This window comes from Hyaena hyaena, unplaced genomic scaffold, assembly GCF_003009895.1.
Source record: "Hyaena hyaena isolate Hyena2069 unplaced genomic scaffold, ASM300989v1 scaffold_1877, whole genome shotgun sequence".
Lineage (NCBI taxonomy): Eukaryota > Metazoa > Chordata > Mammalia > Carnivora > Hyaenidae > Hyaena > Hyaena hyaena.
Window position 1 is genome coordinate 1 of NW_024082514.1, and position 17,510 is coordinate 17,510.

General features: G+C 47.1%; 1 protein-coding gene across 1 annotated transcript; it reads right to left on the reverse strand.

Moving 5' to 3' along the window:
* Positions 1 to 2,450: 2,450 nt before the first annotated feature.
* LOC120226881 (integrator complex subunit 6-like) lies at positions 2,451 to 17,101 on the reverse strand. The gene is made up of 5 exons (XM_039225050.1): positions 17,028 to 17,101; positions 5,618 to 5,798; positions 3,628 to 3,750; positions 3,138 to 3,231; positions 2,451 to 2,754 (listed from the first exon to the last, which is right to left on the reverse strand). Exons 2-5 carry the CDS (start codon positions 5,790 to 5,792, stop codon positions 2,658 to 2,660), a joined length of 489 nt encoding a protein of 162 aa, XP_039080981.1. The 5' UTR covers positions 5,793 to 5,798; positions 17,028 to 17,101; the 3' UTR covers positions 2,451 to 2,657.
* Between the last annotated feature and the right edge of the window lie 409 nt (positions 17,102 to 17,510).

The window sequence follows — 17,510 nt, forward strand, 5'->3', positions numbered from 1 at the left end:
TGAGCAAATGCTTTCCCCTCTTTTAGAAAACCTATCCAGGAAGAGCTTAACGTCAGCTGGAAAGGGCACCGTCACTTCCTACCTCAGGCTTATATCAACTCTCTGAACTCATGACATAAACTACTCCTCACAGGCCTTGAACACCTGTCCCTAACATCAGGCACTGCCCTTTTCCTTTGCCTCGATGATGTTATTCTCCTTGAGAAGGAAGGAGAAACTCATATAGACACATTGGCAACATACTTGAAAGACAGGATGTAGGAGAGAATTCTCACAGAAAATCAGAAGCCTTACAACTTAGTGAAAAGTTTAGTCATGTAGTTAGTAGTCTGGCACATGTCACGGTTATGCTTGTATGATGAAGAGCAAACTGGTAAATCTCAACTATCTTGACATTCAAAAAGAGACATAGAGCAAAGAGTTGGCCCATCAGGGGTTGTTGATAACATGGCTTGTGGTCTTGTGGTTTTGTGGTACTATGACCCACTGACATGTGACCTGAAAATCGGCTAGGTTGGAGCAGGGCCCAGAAGAGAAAAGTTCTCTGACCCTCCACTATGGCCTCATGGGAAGGTCTCTGTGATCACTTGAATGGAAAAGAATCACATCATGCCTGATTTTCATTTGTTACTTCCCTATATATAGGCATTTTGCCCATATCAGTTTGCTAAAGCTGCATATTAAATTAGCTGATATTTAGCAGTGTGAAATGACACAAATGTGTTATCAAGCAATTTCATCACTCAGAATTCCACGCAGGTATTCTAAGTTTCTGTGCTCAGGGTCTCAAGGAATTGAGGTCAAGTTGTTGACCATGATGGGTCATTAACTGGAAACTCAAGAGAGAAAAACTGCTGCCATGCCCTTTCAGGTTTTTGTCAAGCCTAGTTTCTTCAGTTTGTAGGAATGAGGCCCCCATTTCCTTTCTGTCTCTCAGTTGAGGCCACTCTGAGCATCCAGGACCACCCCCATAGCTCCTTAGGGGCACCCCTCCTTCCTCCAAGTAGTAATGGTGCATCATGGTCATGGAGGCAGGGATGAATGTCACGCATGGCCCATGAACATAAACAGCCACTCACCAAGGCTGGTCGTGGTAGATACTGCTGACTGCTCCTTGCATCAGGTACGCAGACCAACACTGAGCACCCGATATGGCGTCACTCCCCCAAGTGGTCAATCAGCTACCAGTTGGCAGGCTGATATTTTGGTCTCTTTCCTCAGGGAAATGTAGACCTTTGTACATGAATTCACCTTTGTTTTACATAAAGATCTTCCTTCTCACCCATAGATTTTTGAGAAATCCAACATTCATGGAATTAGAAAAAGCCTTACCTGTGACATGGATTTCCACACAGCACACTTAAAAGCAAGGATATTGCTTCACGGGGCACATGCTGATGGAATTCACTAGAGATTTATGATCTGCCTGATTATCCTGAAGGGGCAGTTTCAACAAGAAAAATCATAGAATGAAATTTTAGAGCCACGATTTTGGTTCTAAGTTGGAAACAGTACCTTGAGGGGCTGGGAAAATAGAATTTAGAGGGTGTCATGCTTTCCCTCATTTGCCAAGAGAGAGAGCTGTCTCTCCCATAGGTGCAATTCACATCTTCCTTACTGAAGGGATGGCGATGTGAGACGCTCCTCTCACTATTGCTCCTATGTATTCAGTAGCAAAATTTTCTCTCCTGTCCCCAGAGCTTTAGGCTTCCCCATGCTGGAGGGCTTTTTGCAAAGGAGGAATGTTTTCCACAAGCGCCCCAACAATGACCCCACTGAAATGGAAATAGACACTGCCCAGCAGTCAGTTTGGATGCTCATCAACCTCAACCATCAGGCAAAATGTGGGGAGATGGAACCCGATTAAGGACACTGGCTTCCAGCTGCATGAGACACTGAGGAGGGAGATGTCCACGATGTTTGGGTGTCTCCCTGCGCTCGCACGTTGGTGAATCAAGTCAAAGGAAATTATAACAACTCAGTTCAGGCAGGACATGTACTGGTCGGTTCTGTGTGTAATCGAGGTGTGAATCATCCCTCAGGTTGAGTCAGAGGACCAGGTGAACGGCTATTTCAGGACAAACGAAGATGAAATGGCTAGTAGAGAAGACAGTTCTGAATGCCAGCTACAGGCCTGGGACCCGCTGAGGAACTAGGATGGAGTGTAACCTGATGGCCTAAGGGGGTTCCCCCCTTCAGGGGGAAAAGAACACACACACACACAGAAATTGGTCATTGAAACAAAATATCTAGTGCAAATGCTCAGCTTTTTTTTTTAAATTTTTAATGTTTTATTTATTTCTGAGAGAGAGAGAGAGAGACAGCGAGAGCAGGGGAAGGTCAGAGAGAGAGGGAGATACAGAATCTGAAGCAGGCTCCAGGCTCTGAGCTAGCTGTCAACAGAGCCCGATGTGGTGCTTGAACCCACCTACCGTGAGATCATGGCCTGAGCCGAGGCCAGATGCTTAACCAACAGAGCCACCCACGTGCCTGAACTTACAGAAACTTATTACATTAAAGTTCTAACTGTGTTTCTTGACCTCAAGAAAACAATTTTCTTACAAAACGCATGCGAGGAGGTATCAACAACATGGGGTTCCATTCTCAGGAAGGCAATTGCTCCTGGTTTCTCAATGATCATTTCAATAATGGGATTATCAATTTGAGTTGGGATTATCTTCATTGAGAAGGAGGCCAGATTCTAGTTTTTCTAGTAACTTCTTAAGGTGGCTTATTAAGTCCTGTCTTTTAAATCTGAAAATAAAGAAACAAGATATTAACCAAAAGATATCCAAGAACCCATAATTTGGGAGGCTTTGGGGAGACAGAAATAGAAGCTTCCAATCTACATGGGAATAGAAAATGGACCCACTTTGTAAGGGGTTCAGCAATTACACTTTGTAAGAGTGTCAGTTCAGGGTCCGTGTCCACCTCAAACTGTGTTGTGAACAGAAGTCTCCCTCAGCTTGGAAGAATGAATGATGCTCAGAGAATATCCATCTAAGAAGTCCAGAGATAGCATAAACTCTGAGTGAGGACCAGGGTTTGAGAAACACATGGCAGTCCCGTCCCTACCCCTCAGCCAACACAGCACTGGGCCCTGCTGTGAAATGTACTAAAGAGTTTCTCACACTCACCTCGCTGCTTCCTTCATGGCATATAAGATCATTTTTTTCTGCACTTCTGGAGGCCCTTGCACTCCTTCAAGCAATTTGAAGATTCTATCATATTCTGGAGATATTTAAAAAAAAAAAAAAACCTGTCAGTATCTCTGAAGTATAAAGAGAATGTAGAAGTCAATCTTGGTGTATCTGATGCCTCAGCAATCATTCAAGCCCTACATTGTGACAGAGGACATGTGCCTTACATGCTCACATCCAGACACCCGGACGTCTACCAGTGGAAGGTTGGCACAGAACAACCAATGGAGAAATACAAAAGAACCCCCCCTCCCAAAAAAGGTGTCCTGGGATATTTCAGTAAAATAAAGAAGAACAATTCCCACTGGGGAAACCCAATTCTGGCAAAGGATGAGTCTCAAGGGTGCTGTGGAATCTTGTTCAAATCATAGAATGAGGAAGACTTACTGTGGTTTGCTTCATGGATAGAAATTCTCGTTGTACTTACTTCGTCCAAACTGTCGAATCTCCCTCTTTAACTGATCTCTTATTTCGATATTGATTTCCATCGGTATGGGAAGTTTATCTGGCACTTCTCCCAGCACAGACATCGCTGTGACCTTGGGGTTATCTGTAGAGACAGAGCTGGTAATGACTCCTCCCGTCAATGAATTCCTTTTTTTTTTTTTAATGTTTTATTTATTTCTGAGAAAGAGAGAGAGACAGCATGAGCATGGGAGGGTCAGAGAGAGAGAGAGACACAGAATCTGAAACAGGCTGCAGGCTCTGAGCTAGCTGTCAGCACAGAGCCTGACATGGGGCTCGAACCCAGTAACCATAAGATCATGACCTGAGCTGAAGTCAGATGGTTAAAGGACTGAGCCACCAGGCGCCCCACACCAATGCATTCCTACTAGGTTTGTGACTTCGCCCACCTTTGCTGAGACTGGTTAAGTCATGAGACAAAGAATCCTATTGGTTGGTGTGGAGTACCATCTCCTGCCACAGTCACAGGCTCTGGGGGGACGGATTTTGACCAGAAGCCCTCAGTGTGGATCGACCACTTTCCCTCACCTCCCCGTGGATACAATGAACAACAGGTGCATCTGGAAACCAAATGTAATGTGGGGCTGCGATGACAGGCAGGTCCACAACCCCGCACGGACATGCACGTGCTCCGCAGTCTCTATCGTTTTTATGACCTATCAGAAGGATGCACCTGATACATGAATGGGACCTGAGAACTTGACCTCGGGAAAACTAACACTACAGAGAAGCCTCCTATAATCTTGGCACGATGCATACATACAGAAACACACCTGGACGGTTTGTTTAATAATGAATTGACCAAACATTCACAGAGCCCTGGCGCTCATCATTTCATGTCTCCTTGACGCCCTCTGCAAGCTGAAAGGCTGAATGCGTCACTCGCGGCAGCGGGCCTGACACCGGCACCGCACCTCTACCACTCCCAGTCAGTACCGGGCCTGCTCATCAGTCTTTTCTGTCTCTGACATGAGTGTTTCTGTCCTCCACGTCTGACCCCTCTACTTCATTCCCTCATGCTCCGCTGTGCCAGGCACCATGCCAACCTAGCGATCAGGAGTGAACACAGCAGGAAGGATTCCTGTCCTCGTGGAATGAATAGCCTCCAGGGAAAGCTGGGTGGTACATGTAAAACAGGCAAAGGGGACAATACATTTGAACTTGCGCTAGGAAGCACGATATCAGGGTGGTGGCAGACAGCAGGAGGAGTCGGGAAGGGACCCTCAGGAGGTGATCCCTGGAGCAGGATTTGGGGGACCGTGTGCACGTGAGGAGGAGGACTTCCGGCTGCCGTGAGGGCCAGTGCAGGGCCCCTAGGAGGGGACGAGCCGGGGCCATGGAGAAAGGACAGAGGCAGAGAGAGCAAGGAGGACCCCCCCTCCCAGAGGACACGCGCAGGAGAGGATGGCAGGACCGGGTCCTGCGGAGCGCGTAGACCAGCGTCGGGAGCTCCGATTCTGTTCTGAGCGCTCGGGGGAGTGGATGGCGGGCTTCAGGGTGGACGTGGCATGAAGGGATTTCCGTGCGCACAGGGTCACTCTGGCTGCGGGGCGGTGATGGGTCAGGAGCGTCACGTGGGAGGGCAGGCTGTGAGCTCAGAAGCTAGTGCAGCGAGCGGCCTGCTGAGTGAGGAGGTGTGCGGCATGAGGGACATCCCGATGGTGGGACCCAGGAAGGAGTAGTGTATTAAGAGGAGACACAGAAGGCAGAGCCAAGAAAGAAAGCAAAGGAATATTCAGTAAGAAGGAAACCAGTAGAGTGCGGAGTTTGGGAATCCGGGAAGGTTTCCACGAAGGAGAGAGTGAACATGGGTACCCAATGTGGCCGAGAAATTAAGGGCAGCGTCACCCAAAGCTGGTGCCCTCAAGGGGAACTGCTCCAGTGGCGGTGAGGAGCCAGGAGCCAGGCTGTACTGGGGCAGGAAAGGAAGTGGGGGGGACAGGCATCCTCACCACCTTCCAAGGTCACGGCTGAGCCCCTGGGCTGGGATGCTCCCTCTCCTTCTGGTATCACTGACAACATTGCCATAGTCAGCCTTCTCTTACATGGAGGAGGAGTCACGGATTCTGCATGACCTTTCATTTGGTTCTCAGGCCCAAAAACAGACTCTTCTGCTTTATCGGTCATCACTTCCTGAGAAGGTGCAAGAAATATGTTCCATTAATGACAAAAATGCAACCTTCCCACACAGTTTGGAGGGTCCTCAAAGAGTTAAAAATAAAACTTCCAAATGATCCAGCAACTTCAGTACTAGGTATCTACCCAAAGGATACAAAACTACTGATTCCAAGGGCCTCATGCAACTGAATGACAATAGCAGTGCTAACGATGATAGCCATGTGTTAGGGTCCCCTCCCTAAGGAAAGAAAAAAACCTCTAGGCAACCTGGCTGTTTGCGTTATGTGACAACATCCCTCATGACCTTGTAACATGAGACCACTTAATCAGACTGCATGTTTGTGTGTGATACCATATATGGGAGACAAAGAAGTAAAAAATATATAAAAAGCTACATCGAGGGGCTCAGTTCTTTCGGTAACAATCGAATTGAGCGGTGCTGGCATGAATAAAGTTGCTTCCTGGAAAGAAAATCCTTGAGGTTACAACTCTCTGTGCAAGAATCCTGCTACGTTACTTGGCAGCTCGCATCCGTGATTTAGAGATGGTGTGTTTTCACCTCCTTTGCCACCGGAGATAACGATCCTCGGAGCCGAGAGGTGGCCTCCCCTGGCACCAGCAGACCGCTTCATCAGCAGGAGATTAGCCCTCATGGCGTGCCAGGCAAGGGCCCATGTACGCTAATGGAACCTGTGAGGCCCAGGAACCAGCTCAGGGAGCGCCTGTCAGAGTGGTAAGAACCCAGGTTTGTTTTGGCAGACCTGCCCCTAAGAGGCAGAAGGGGAGCCTGATCACCTCTCAGACTTGTACTAGTAATTCCACAAGGGACGAGGAATGAAGCTGCAACTCTAAGGTGCTGGGTGCTGGGTGGTAAGTTGAAGATGCCTTATAACTGTGTATGGGGACATGTCTCTCATTCATTTTTTGTGTCAATGACTATGATAATTAGAGCCAACTGTCTCTGGTTATTCTACCTCAGAACAGGGACTTCAGGGAACAATCCCAAGCAGCTGCTGAAACTCCTTTTGTTTTGGGGAAATTCCCTGTCTTCTCTGGACTGCCACGGACTGCCTAATTCCACTGGTGGAAAACAAAACAAAAGAAACCTAGAGTCCGCTCCTCTGTCTGAGCTGACAAGATTTAAGGCTGGGAATTCTCTTTGTCCGCCTTCTGCCGGCCCTTCGCTGCCTTTCCTTCCCCCCATCCGGTCCGGTTTCTGCACCACCTGGTGGGCGGCCTGCACAACTGGCTCCTCAATGCCTCAGGCGCCATCAGCTCCTCCTACCGCCCTGGATGTCCGGGAGCGAAGACCACCACGTCAGATTTCCCCACTAATATTCCAGGTAAAAATTAACCATGGGAAACAAACTGTCTTATGTGGACTCAAGTAAAATGCATTCAATGTTTAAGCTAATTTAGATTTGTTGGTTTGAGATAGACCATGTTTATCAACGTTAAAAAAAATTAGTCTGCCTAGAGTTGCTGAAAGTCTATTTGACCTTCTTTAGCTCGTGTTATCTCTGTTCCAGTTTGTTAACAAAAGGATGACTGAAAGTGATTGTTAATTTTGTCTGTCTCATAGTTTTCATGGGTAATTGTTAAGATAGCTTTCAAAGTGTTTGGTAGCCTAAACCGTTAAAGTTTTGCTTGCATGATAAATTGAGATTGAATTCATTGGCTATCTAACGAGATAAGAGCCTAAAGCACCATTTACTAGATGTAGGTCTGTGCTTTTTAAGTTGTTGCAAAAAAAACTAAGGATATTTGGAACTGTTGAAAAACATGCTTTGTGCTGAATGGATTCATAAGTTTGCCATCTAGAAAAAATTCTGATGTAACATAGAGTTCACAATTGGTTATTACTTAGTTTTCACCGGAGACTAAGGTTTCTAAGAGTTAAAATTCTGCTCCATGTAGTTAAAACAGATAAAAATGAGAAAAGCAACTCTGTATGTAGAAAAGTAGTAGATATAAAAGAAAGCTGTAAGAAAAGAAAATATATTTTTGTTAAAGGTAAAAGAAAATAATTTTGTCCTAAGTGAGACTGGTTAATTGGAGAGAAACGGCTTGGGACAAAATCTAAATGCGAAGAAAAGTTGCAGAAGGTTCGTGAAAGATAATATTTAAAAAAGAAGTTTATGTGTGGTCAGGACAGACTAAGGTTAAAATAAATGGTATTTAAAAGTACACAGGGTTAAGATTAAAATGCCTCCTCCTTCCATCCAAAGGCTGGGAAAATGATGGTGATGTCCTTGGTGCCGGCCTCCAAATCGTCCACACTTGTGTTGTTCCTGTTTAGCAGAGGAATGGATACCTCTGCCATATGAGGGATGGATGATATATGAAGGGCTTTTACTAAGATACATTGGAGCAATTTTACTAAACTTAGCCCATTGTATGCCAAACATGGACATCCACATGGCTAAAACTTATTTATGTGGGTGTTGTTGAAAAAGGCAGGGGAATAGACCTTCACTTTGCCCTTTAACTCCCTCCCTCAATGGCCAATGACCAATAGGTAAGTAACTGTTGGGCCAAAATAAAATTAGTGCTTCCTATGACAACCAGGCAAGTCTTGCTTGGTCACAATCCATACCCCCAACGTCCTACAAGTGGGAAACATAGGAGTAAGAAAAAAACAGGAAAGACTAGGTCAGGTCTCAGAGGTAAAGTCAATCAAGCCTAGGTAAAAATTACTACTCCCAGCACCTCAGGAGACCGAGAGAGCTTTTGGCTGCCAGTTGCATAGCCAGCCAAAACACGGGGCCCAGGAGATGAGGTTTCTCCTGGCCAGCTATGGGAAATTGAGATAAGTGACATCTTTCTTCCTTTTTCCTATAGATGGGTAATTCCCCAACCAAGGCCATTACTCCTTTCGAATGCATTTGATTCATTTTCTTTGCCGAATGGCTTGGCCCCAGTACAAATTGGGAGAGGGAACCTGGCCTCCAGAGGGAAATATCAATGACAATACTATCTACAATTGGACTTGTTTTGAAAATGTGAAGGGACATGGGGAAAAGTCTCCTATGTGCATTGCTTTTGAGACTTAAGAAAAAAAAACAAGACATGTGTAAGCAATGTAAGGTGGATTCAAATTTAATGGCACCCCTTTCTAAGCTCCAGCAATCAGGAGGAGAAACAATTAAGGGCCTGGATCCTGGATCCAAAACAGACCTAGAGGAAGGAGGAAGGGAAGTCTTCCATCTCAACCTCCTCCTCCTCAGGTCCTCAATCTATATTTTAAAAAAACATAATTCTACTCCCTGCTACCCACATTATCCAGGCCCTCCCTGTAATGTAACAAGCATATTTCCTTTAAAAGAAGCTAGAATGCCAGAAGCAAAAAACCCTTTACACAATGAAGTTTAAGACAGATAAAAGGAGATCTAGATACATTTTCTGATCGGATAAATATATAAAGGCTTTTCAGAATATTACATATATTTTTGAGTTGTCCTGGAAAGATATAATGCTTTTGTCAAATCAGACTCTTAATGAGACAGATGTTTTTTAAAAAAAAAAACAGTTAAGGAAATCTAAGAGTTAGCCCTTAAATTCTGCTAAATCAGCCACTATTTCACAAACACAAAATGGGAGCCCGATGACCTTCCTGGAGAGGTTGAGAGAGGCTCTCATTAAATATATGGCTATCCCCCCTGACACCCTTAAGGCTGAGATGATTTTAAAGGACAAATCTGACACTCAATCAGCCCTTGATATTCAGAGAAAATGCAAAAATTGGCTGTTGACCTTGAAGGGAGCTTGCAGGAGCTCCTTGGCAGGAGCTGCCAATTGGGTAGATTACAAACAAAACACAAAAGGAAGATTTAGAAAACCATTCGAGGCCTTAGTTGTAACCTTATGGACTATGTCAGACCAGAATTCCCGAGGTCCTGGCACCAAGTGCCATTCATATGGCCATTCAGAGCACTAAAATGAGAACATCCTCAGAGGAGACAAGCAAAATAAAAACCCCATAAGCCATGCACCTGATATGGAAACAATCACTGGAGCTCTGAATGCCCTTGGGGACTTCTCTTGGTGAGGGCTCAGATAACCCATGTCCCTGGAAGGGACTGACCAGGGCCTGGGGCTCTGCACGGTGGCGCCCCTAAACCGACGGTCTATCAGAAACTCAGAGCCTCGACGGTCTATCAGAAACTCAAGAGCCTCGGGTAACTCTAAATATAGAAGGAAAACTGGCTGATTGCCCCCTTGACACCAGAGCTCCCTTTTCTGTCCTCCTTCCCATTCCAGGCCAACCATCTAAACACAGCGTGATGATCAGAGGCATTTCTGCAAAGCTTCTAACTAAATTTTTCTCTCAGCCCCTGGGATGTATTTGGGGTGTTGCACATGAATTTAGCCTCAGCCCTTCCATCTTGACCCAGAGTTTACCTTCTGGGCCTGCACTCCGAGGGCTGCGTGACTATCCTCAGGTGCAAGGAAAAAACAAACAAGAAGACAAGGGTTAATGTTCCCTATTAATGGTTATTTATGACACAGTTTGCATACTTTGTCCTTGAGATAATGGCTATTCCCTTGAAACTCCCCAAAACCCTAAACCGTGCCTGCAAACAAACGAATGTTTTCCTACATACCAGGATAAGGGCTGCTCTCTTTACCACTTTGTAGCCTTTCTGCAGTAACCGCTCAGTTCTGCTTCTCCACTGCCTACTTGCCTGCTTGCTCATTATAAAAAGCCCTAAGTCCTTGAACTCGGGGCCGCACACTTAGAGCTCTGTGTTAACTCTGTGCGGTCCTGGCTGGTAATAAAGACTCGCTTAATTCGGCTTCAGTGGTCTCAGTTGGTCTCTGTGTCTCTCGGCATAACAGGGGAAACCTAATTTTTTCTCATTCTTTCCTGATAATGCCAGAGAGCCTTATTCCCTGGCTAGAAAGGGACATTATAACTAAACTAGAGACTATGGTGGTACTAACTCAGGACAGATAAACAATATGTGAGCTTTTGAAAATTACTGGCTATTGTAGGCTATCAAAACCAGGGCTCAGGAAAATAGTTTGCTGCTATATCAATTATTAAAGGAAACTCAATCCCACCTACTCTCCCCCCGCCAACAAAAAAATAAGTAAATAAACTGGGGTCTGACTCCTAGACACTATCTCTGGCCCTTGGAGAGGTTACAAACAGAGCAGGGCAATTACAGTTACCAAGCTCACAGAGCTAAAAGGTTATTAAAACACAGCATCAGACCTTTCATTTAGGGAGGGACAAAACTTAACAAATGGCCCAAAGGATGTTTACTGGAAAAAACCATTTGTCAAGGACAGTTCTGCAAGTGGTATCAGCCTGCAAAGTATGTCATAGAAACAATACTTTCAACCACAAACTGGCTCTCCCAGACAATCAAGGAACTGGAGGCTATCCAGAAAATTCTAACAGTTAGGTTTCACTCATATGCCAAGGTCAAAGAGATTCCAACATATGTGGGTATGGGTTAATACGTTTACTCATTGGGTAAAGGCCTTCCCCGACAAGACAGAAAAGGCACAAAAAGTAATAAAAATTCTGCTTTATAAAATAACCCCCAGGTTTGGCTTACCTAAACATTTACAAAGTAATACTGGTAAATGGCTGCCTTGCTTCTTTCTCTAGTAGAACTCTTGGCTCTTGAAAAAGTTTTACACCTCAAAATAAAGCACACTGTCTGCTTATACTCAGCAAAACTCTAAATAACACCTCACAAGCATGGCCGCCTCACCCCTGACAGCCTTCCTGTAGAACCATACTGTGAGCCACTAGACCGACCCTTGGGTAGACTCTAACTGCTGTACCCCTACAGCATCCCTTATCAGCTTGAAGAAGTCAGAACAGTCTTCCTGCCTGTTCCCCAACAGCAGTTACAAGCCCCATTCCAGGGGAGAAATAAGTAGGGAAAGGGTTCACATCAGGCAGGGAGAGATAAGGGACCTTCAGGGAAAGACTGGAGCTGCAGGTGGGAAATAAAGAAGCAGATGGAGTTCCCTTATAAAATCCTTTATTTTGGGGCACCCTCCCCCCATTATCAAGGGCATAAGAGGGGGGTATTCTAAATGAGATAGGCAATCTAACCCTAAGACAACAGACGGGGGCCCTTGGCTCTACCATAACCACCTTACACCACTGGGTCAGGGAGCGATCACCTGTGAATCTGACCAGAGGCGCCCACCACTTTAAATCAAGAGATGCAATACGGATAAAAGAGTGGAATGTCCACCCCCTAAGACCCCTCTGGAAGGGCCCATTCACGGTCATTTTGTCCACCCCTACTACAGTCAAGGTAACTGAAGTAGGTCCCTGGATTCACTACAGCAGAGTGAAGCCGGCTTCTCGAATCTGGGAGCGCGTTCCTGATTCCATCAACGCCGTGCAAGCTGACCACACTGAAGGAGCAGTCTGCAACTCGAGAGGCTCCGGGAGACTGCAGCCCTGCTTGAGTCACCCTGGAAGCTGACAATCTCTGCACGGCAGAAGCTTGAGGAATCGACAGTCTGGTGAAACTAAAGGCTGTCCTTATTTTCTATATGTTTCCTTACTGTGGTGCACTGTCACACCTTATTTCGCACTATTATTGTGATTCTTGCTCTGCACTTTGCCATAAGATTGGGTGAGGCCGCCCTGGCCGGCTGAAAATGTGGTGAGAAAATTCTGTTAACACTCCCCTTCCCTTTGTGGATAGGATACTTTGTTGGTACCAACATGGGGAAACAATGGCCATAAGAGACTAGAAAGTTAGATTCCCACAAATCTTACAGTAAAACAAAATACCCCAGTCCTACTACTGGGGTTTGGCTTCTCAAAAGTTCAATTATTGGGAAAAACTGTCTTGCCTAGTGGGGAAAAAGTTCATCGTCATCTCCGTTAAAAACTTAACATGCCTAGGCCAAAGCTTTTATAACTCAACTGCCTGGAAAACCCAATGGTGGGGGACCCTAGACCACCTTGAGCCAGATCCCAACCCCTTGTCTAACGTCTCTCATCTCTGAGGGACCTGGGACAATGTCAACACAGCTATGAAATGGTGGGTCCCAGATGGACTGTACTAGAGCTGTGACAAGACAGCCTATCTAAACCTCTAAACCAAGGGGATGCACTTTGACCCTAAATAGAGGGGTCTGAGCATTAAAGGGGGGAATGTGGTAGGGTCCCCTCTCTAAGGAAAGAAAAAAATCTCAAGGCAACCTTGCTATATATGTATGTGACAACATCCCTCACGACCTTGTAACATGAGAGCACTTAATCAGACTTATGTGTGTGTGTTACCATATATGGGAGACAAAGAAGTAATAAATATATAAAAACCTACACCACGTGGTGTTCGGGGCTCAGTTCTTTGGGTACGAACCCAACTGAGCAGTGCCGGCATAAATAAAGTTTCTTCCTGGAAAGAAAAGCCTCAGTGTCACGACTCTGTGTGCAAGAATCCTACTACAGCCAAATTCTGGAAAGATTCAAATGTCCATGCCTTGATGCATGGATTAAGAAGAGGTGGTATATATGTACAATGGAATATTCCTCAACCATCAAAAATAATGAAATCTTGCCATTTGCAATGACATGGACAGAGCTAGAGTGTGTTATGTTAAGCAAAATAAGTCAGTCATAGAAAGACAAATACCATATGATTTCACTTCTGTGTGGAATTTAAGAAAAAAAAAAAAAAACCAGAACGACATGGGGGTGGGGAAGAGGGGCAAGCCAGAAAACAACCCTAACCATAGAGAACAAACTGAGGGTTCCTGGAGGGGAGGTGGGCAGAGAGATGAGTTAGATGGGTGATGGGGATTGAGGATGGCACCTGTTGTAATGAGCACTGGGTGTTCTATGTAAGTGATGGATCACTAAATTCTACATGGGAAACAAATATACACTGTTTGTTAACTAACTGGAATTTAAATAAACACTTGAAAACAAAATGCAGCCATTGCAAAACCACATTGTACATATGTGTATACAACCTGCATCTGCATCATTAATACGAGTTTTCTCAGGGGCCAAGGTTTACCATGCCCCCACACACACTCTGTTCTCAAGAGCCCCAGCCTCATTGCTATCCAGACTATGGGGAAAATGGAGGAAGTTATTATGTAAGTGTAGTCCAAGGGCAAACCTTGTACATGATGAATTAGATTGCCAGCAGAATGTGAACTCCTCAACCAGAGACAAATGAAGACATGATTACCTCACTGATGAAGCAGAAACCATTCTGTGTCCACCCTTTCAGGGGAAATAAGTCCATTTCCTTTCCCAGTTTGATTTAAACACAACATTAGCAGTATTAACTGAGATTTGCAGAATGCGCCTTGTAGAGAGTGAGGGGACAGGAGGTGGAAATCTTTAATCCACGTATTTCCAATGGCACAGAGTTCAAATATGTCCATCTAGGAGCCCTATGATAAGGCACTTTTCAATGTCACTCATAGACACATGAGACTTATCAGTATGACAGACTAGCTAAAAGGTCTACTTAATCAAAGGTGACCCCCAAATTTGCCCCACCATATTAGAACGAACTCGTGATCAATACCTTTTCTAAGCATTGACAGTTCCCATTAAGGCGACGTGCAAAAGGGGAAAATTATTTTCATGCAGCATTTCCTACATCCAGGGATGCTCTATTTTGTACTGACTCAATCTCCCACACAGCCTGTTGGTTTCCAACACTGGACACTCCAGCGGGTGAAATAACAAACAGACCCTCATACATGGAGGACAAGGAGAGACTGAAGAAACAGGCTGACCCCTCCGAATTGGTAGGTATCAGGTGTAATAAGCAAGGAAATTTACATAGCACGCTTGCCTTTGACTGGCGGGAGGTGAGATCACCCCATTCACCCACCAGACCCTTCAGAGTTTATATCAAAACCTCAAGCGGGTTCAGTCACATAGGTGCATGTAGCCCAGCAATCACATCCTCTCTATGACCTCCTCCAACACTCCACCCCTCGACACCAGCTATTACAATCCTGTATGTTTATTCTTCTACCAAGTGCACTGAGTCGACAGCCAGGGGCTTCTTTGCCAAGCAGGCGGCTCATTTGGTGGCTTTCTTGCTACACCAAGATTAGGACCGGTACCTTTGCTGGAGCTAGGAGTGGCCCACTGTAGATAGGTCTTTGCATCAGGTGCTCATTCTGTAAACAGACACCACAGGAGCCACAGAAGTCCAAGATCAAAAAGGTCGAAAAGACAAATAAAGAAAGAGCTTGTATGAGAAGTTCTTCCCCTTGTGCAAGTATTCCACTTGTGGCCTGACCCGTAGCTGTTCGTGTGGCTACAGCTTCAGGCACTTGACGCTGGGCGTACCACACGCGTCGTCAGGAAAGGCAGCACTGTCAGGCGCAAGGAGACAAACTGGGGGCCGGATGTGCCAGAGCAGGCCCCTCACCTTCTCCTGTCAGTGGCGCGGGTCCCACTGCAGGGGTGATGCCTTTCATAGGCCCAGCCTGCAGCAAGGCAATGGGATCCCAGTGGAGATTGAGCACTTGCCCTCACTCACACATGTGAAATGTAACACGCATCCTGCGAGATGTCCCATTGTGAATTCCAGCAGATAACACCTCTCCCAGGCCTGATGGCGCTCGGTGGCCTTGGTGGCATAGCACATTGATCCTCCATGAGAGTCGGGGCAATGGCTGCCTCCCCCTCCCAAGACTTCCATTCCCTTATGATGCTGGGTGTCTCATTAGGGTCCCCAGTCTGGTGTATGGGGTAACACACGGGCCGTACTAGTTGCTCATTGAAATATATTAAAGCCTGGGACAGTACTTTAGTCCACCAGACCAAGGTGGTTTTACCTGTCAACAATTTAATCTTTAATATCCCAGGCTTCATCTCAACCAAACTGCTGCCCACAGGCCACAGGGGAGATGGAAACTCCATTCCAGGTCATGGTCATCTGCCTTGTCTTGCATATCATGACCCTTAAACTGTGACCCTGGTCACTATTTGACAAGGGCATCTGTGCTCAGTCCTCGGTCTCTGCGATTCCCTAATAATGGTGGCCTGGTTGGCCCTACTTGGGGAGGCTTGCATTAAGCCAGGTGTTTGTCCGCACTCTGCAGGGCATATGTAGAGCCCACACTGGGAAGGAGGGGGTCCATGTAATCAACTTCTCACCCATTGGGAACTCAGGTGGATGGCCCCAGATTCCTTTGGCAGTAGCCCTGGGTTTTGCTTAGAATACACAAGACATGCTGTTGGTGCCATAACCAAGTGGCTGCATTTTCAAGGCCCATTCTGCCTGGTGCTGTGGTGCAGCCCCCCCCTTCCCGTACAGGAAATCTGCTGTCTCTGCGAAGGGTCGTTGCTCGGGGTTCAGCTTCCCATTGGCCATGCCTGGGGGTCGTCCCTTGAGATCAGGCCAACTGTCAACACAAAGGGTTCTGGGCTCCTGGGTCAAGAATGCCACCACCCTGTATCCCACGGCCACAGTCACCACACGTAGATGCCTGCCCGGGTCTTGTCAGTGAGTTCGGAGGGCATATGAGCTCTCTTCAAGCCTTTTACCAACTGTGCTTCCACGACCTGGGGCTGCACTGCTGAGTCTGATTTCCTGTGTCTCAGGGGTCGGAGAGCACAGGGCACACATCCACGTCCTCACCCATCACTAGTGCCGCCTCCCAGGGGCCTCCCGCTCAGCGGTCCGTCAGCTTTGTCCCAGTCCCCAGACCAGAATCCGCGGCCGGCCTGTGCCTCCTAACTTTGCAAAATGGCGCGCGAGGTCTCCAACATGCCGTCTTGCTGTCCGGCCCTGTCTGCCACCCCCAGGCCGTGGAGCAGTGCACTGGGGCACTCTTCTTCCTCCCTTGTTCCCAAGCTGTGGCCTGCTGCTGGGCACGGGTGGCCGCCGACGTGGCCACAGCAGAGGCCGGCCTGCTGCACAGCCGTGGTGTATGTCCCTGTCCCGGTGACCCGGTGCAGCTACCCCCACAAGGGCATCAGCCCGGCCGGCGCCCTCAGGATGTCCCCATCCCCATGCAGGGGTCCCCAAGCACCTGACGGACGTTCCCACCTCCCCATACAGAGGTGGATGGCCAACCCTGGGCTTCCCCAAGGACGCCTCCTTCACCAGACCCACTTCTCTGGTCTCCTGGCCCACTGGCCCCCTGTCAGTTCTCTCCAGAGCTTCTGGGGGAACTCAGTCCCTGGCCCCTTGAAGGGAGGCCTAGCAGAGACTGGGAAGAGACAGGCCACTCCCCGTGGGTCGTGGCAGGTTTAATAAGCAAGGGATTACATACCCGGCTGCCCTTGGGAGTTCCAAGACTTGCTCCGCTCTGCTCGCCAGAACCTTTACAGTTTCTATGGGATTTAACCCCGGACACCGGCCAGATGGGCCCAGCGCCCCCTTGTACTCAGGCTGCAACCTTGAAACAGTTCCTAGGGTGGAGCGAACTTATATTTCAAGCATAAGGGAGGGGGTGAGGGGCCTCCTATGGCCTGGGGCCAGCTTCGGGTCAACGGGAGGTCGCGTTCTCATCGGAAAGCCTTCAACAAAGGCATAAATCTGGCAAAAACTAGGGACAAGGTAAGGAAGGGAAGATATGGGGGTTGGGAGGAATCAGCAAGCACAAGATTCCTGGGGGGTATAGGGGGGGAGGGCAGGGGGTACCGCCTGGCAGTACAGGGGCCTTACCCGGGCCCCTCCCAGGAGCCTTTCATATCATCCATTCATCAAAATCCTTTACTTGAGAGAGGACCATCTCATGAAAGCGATCGGGTGA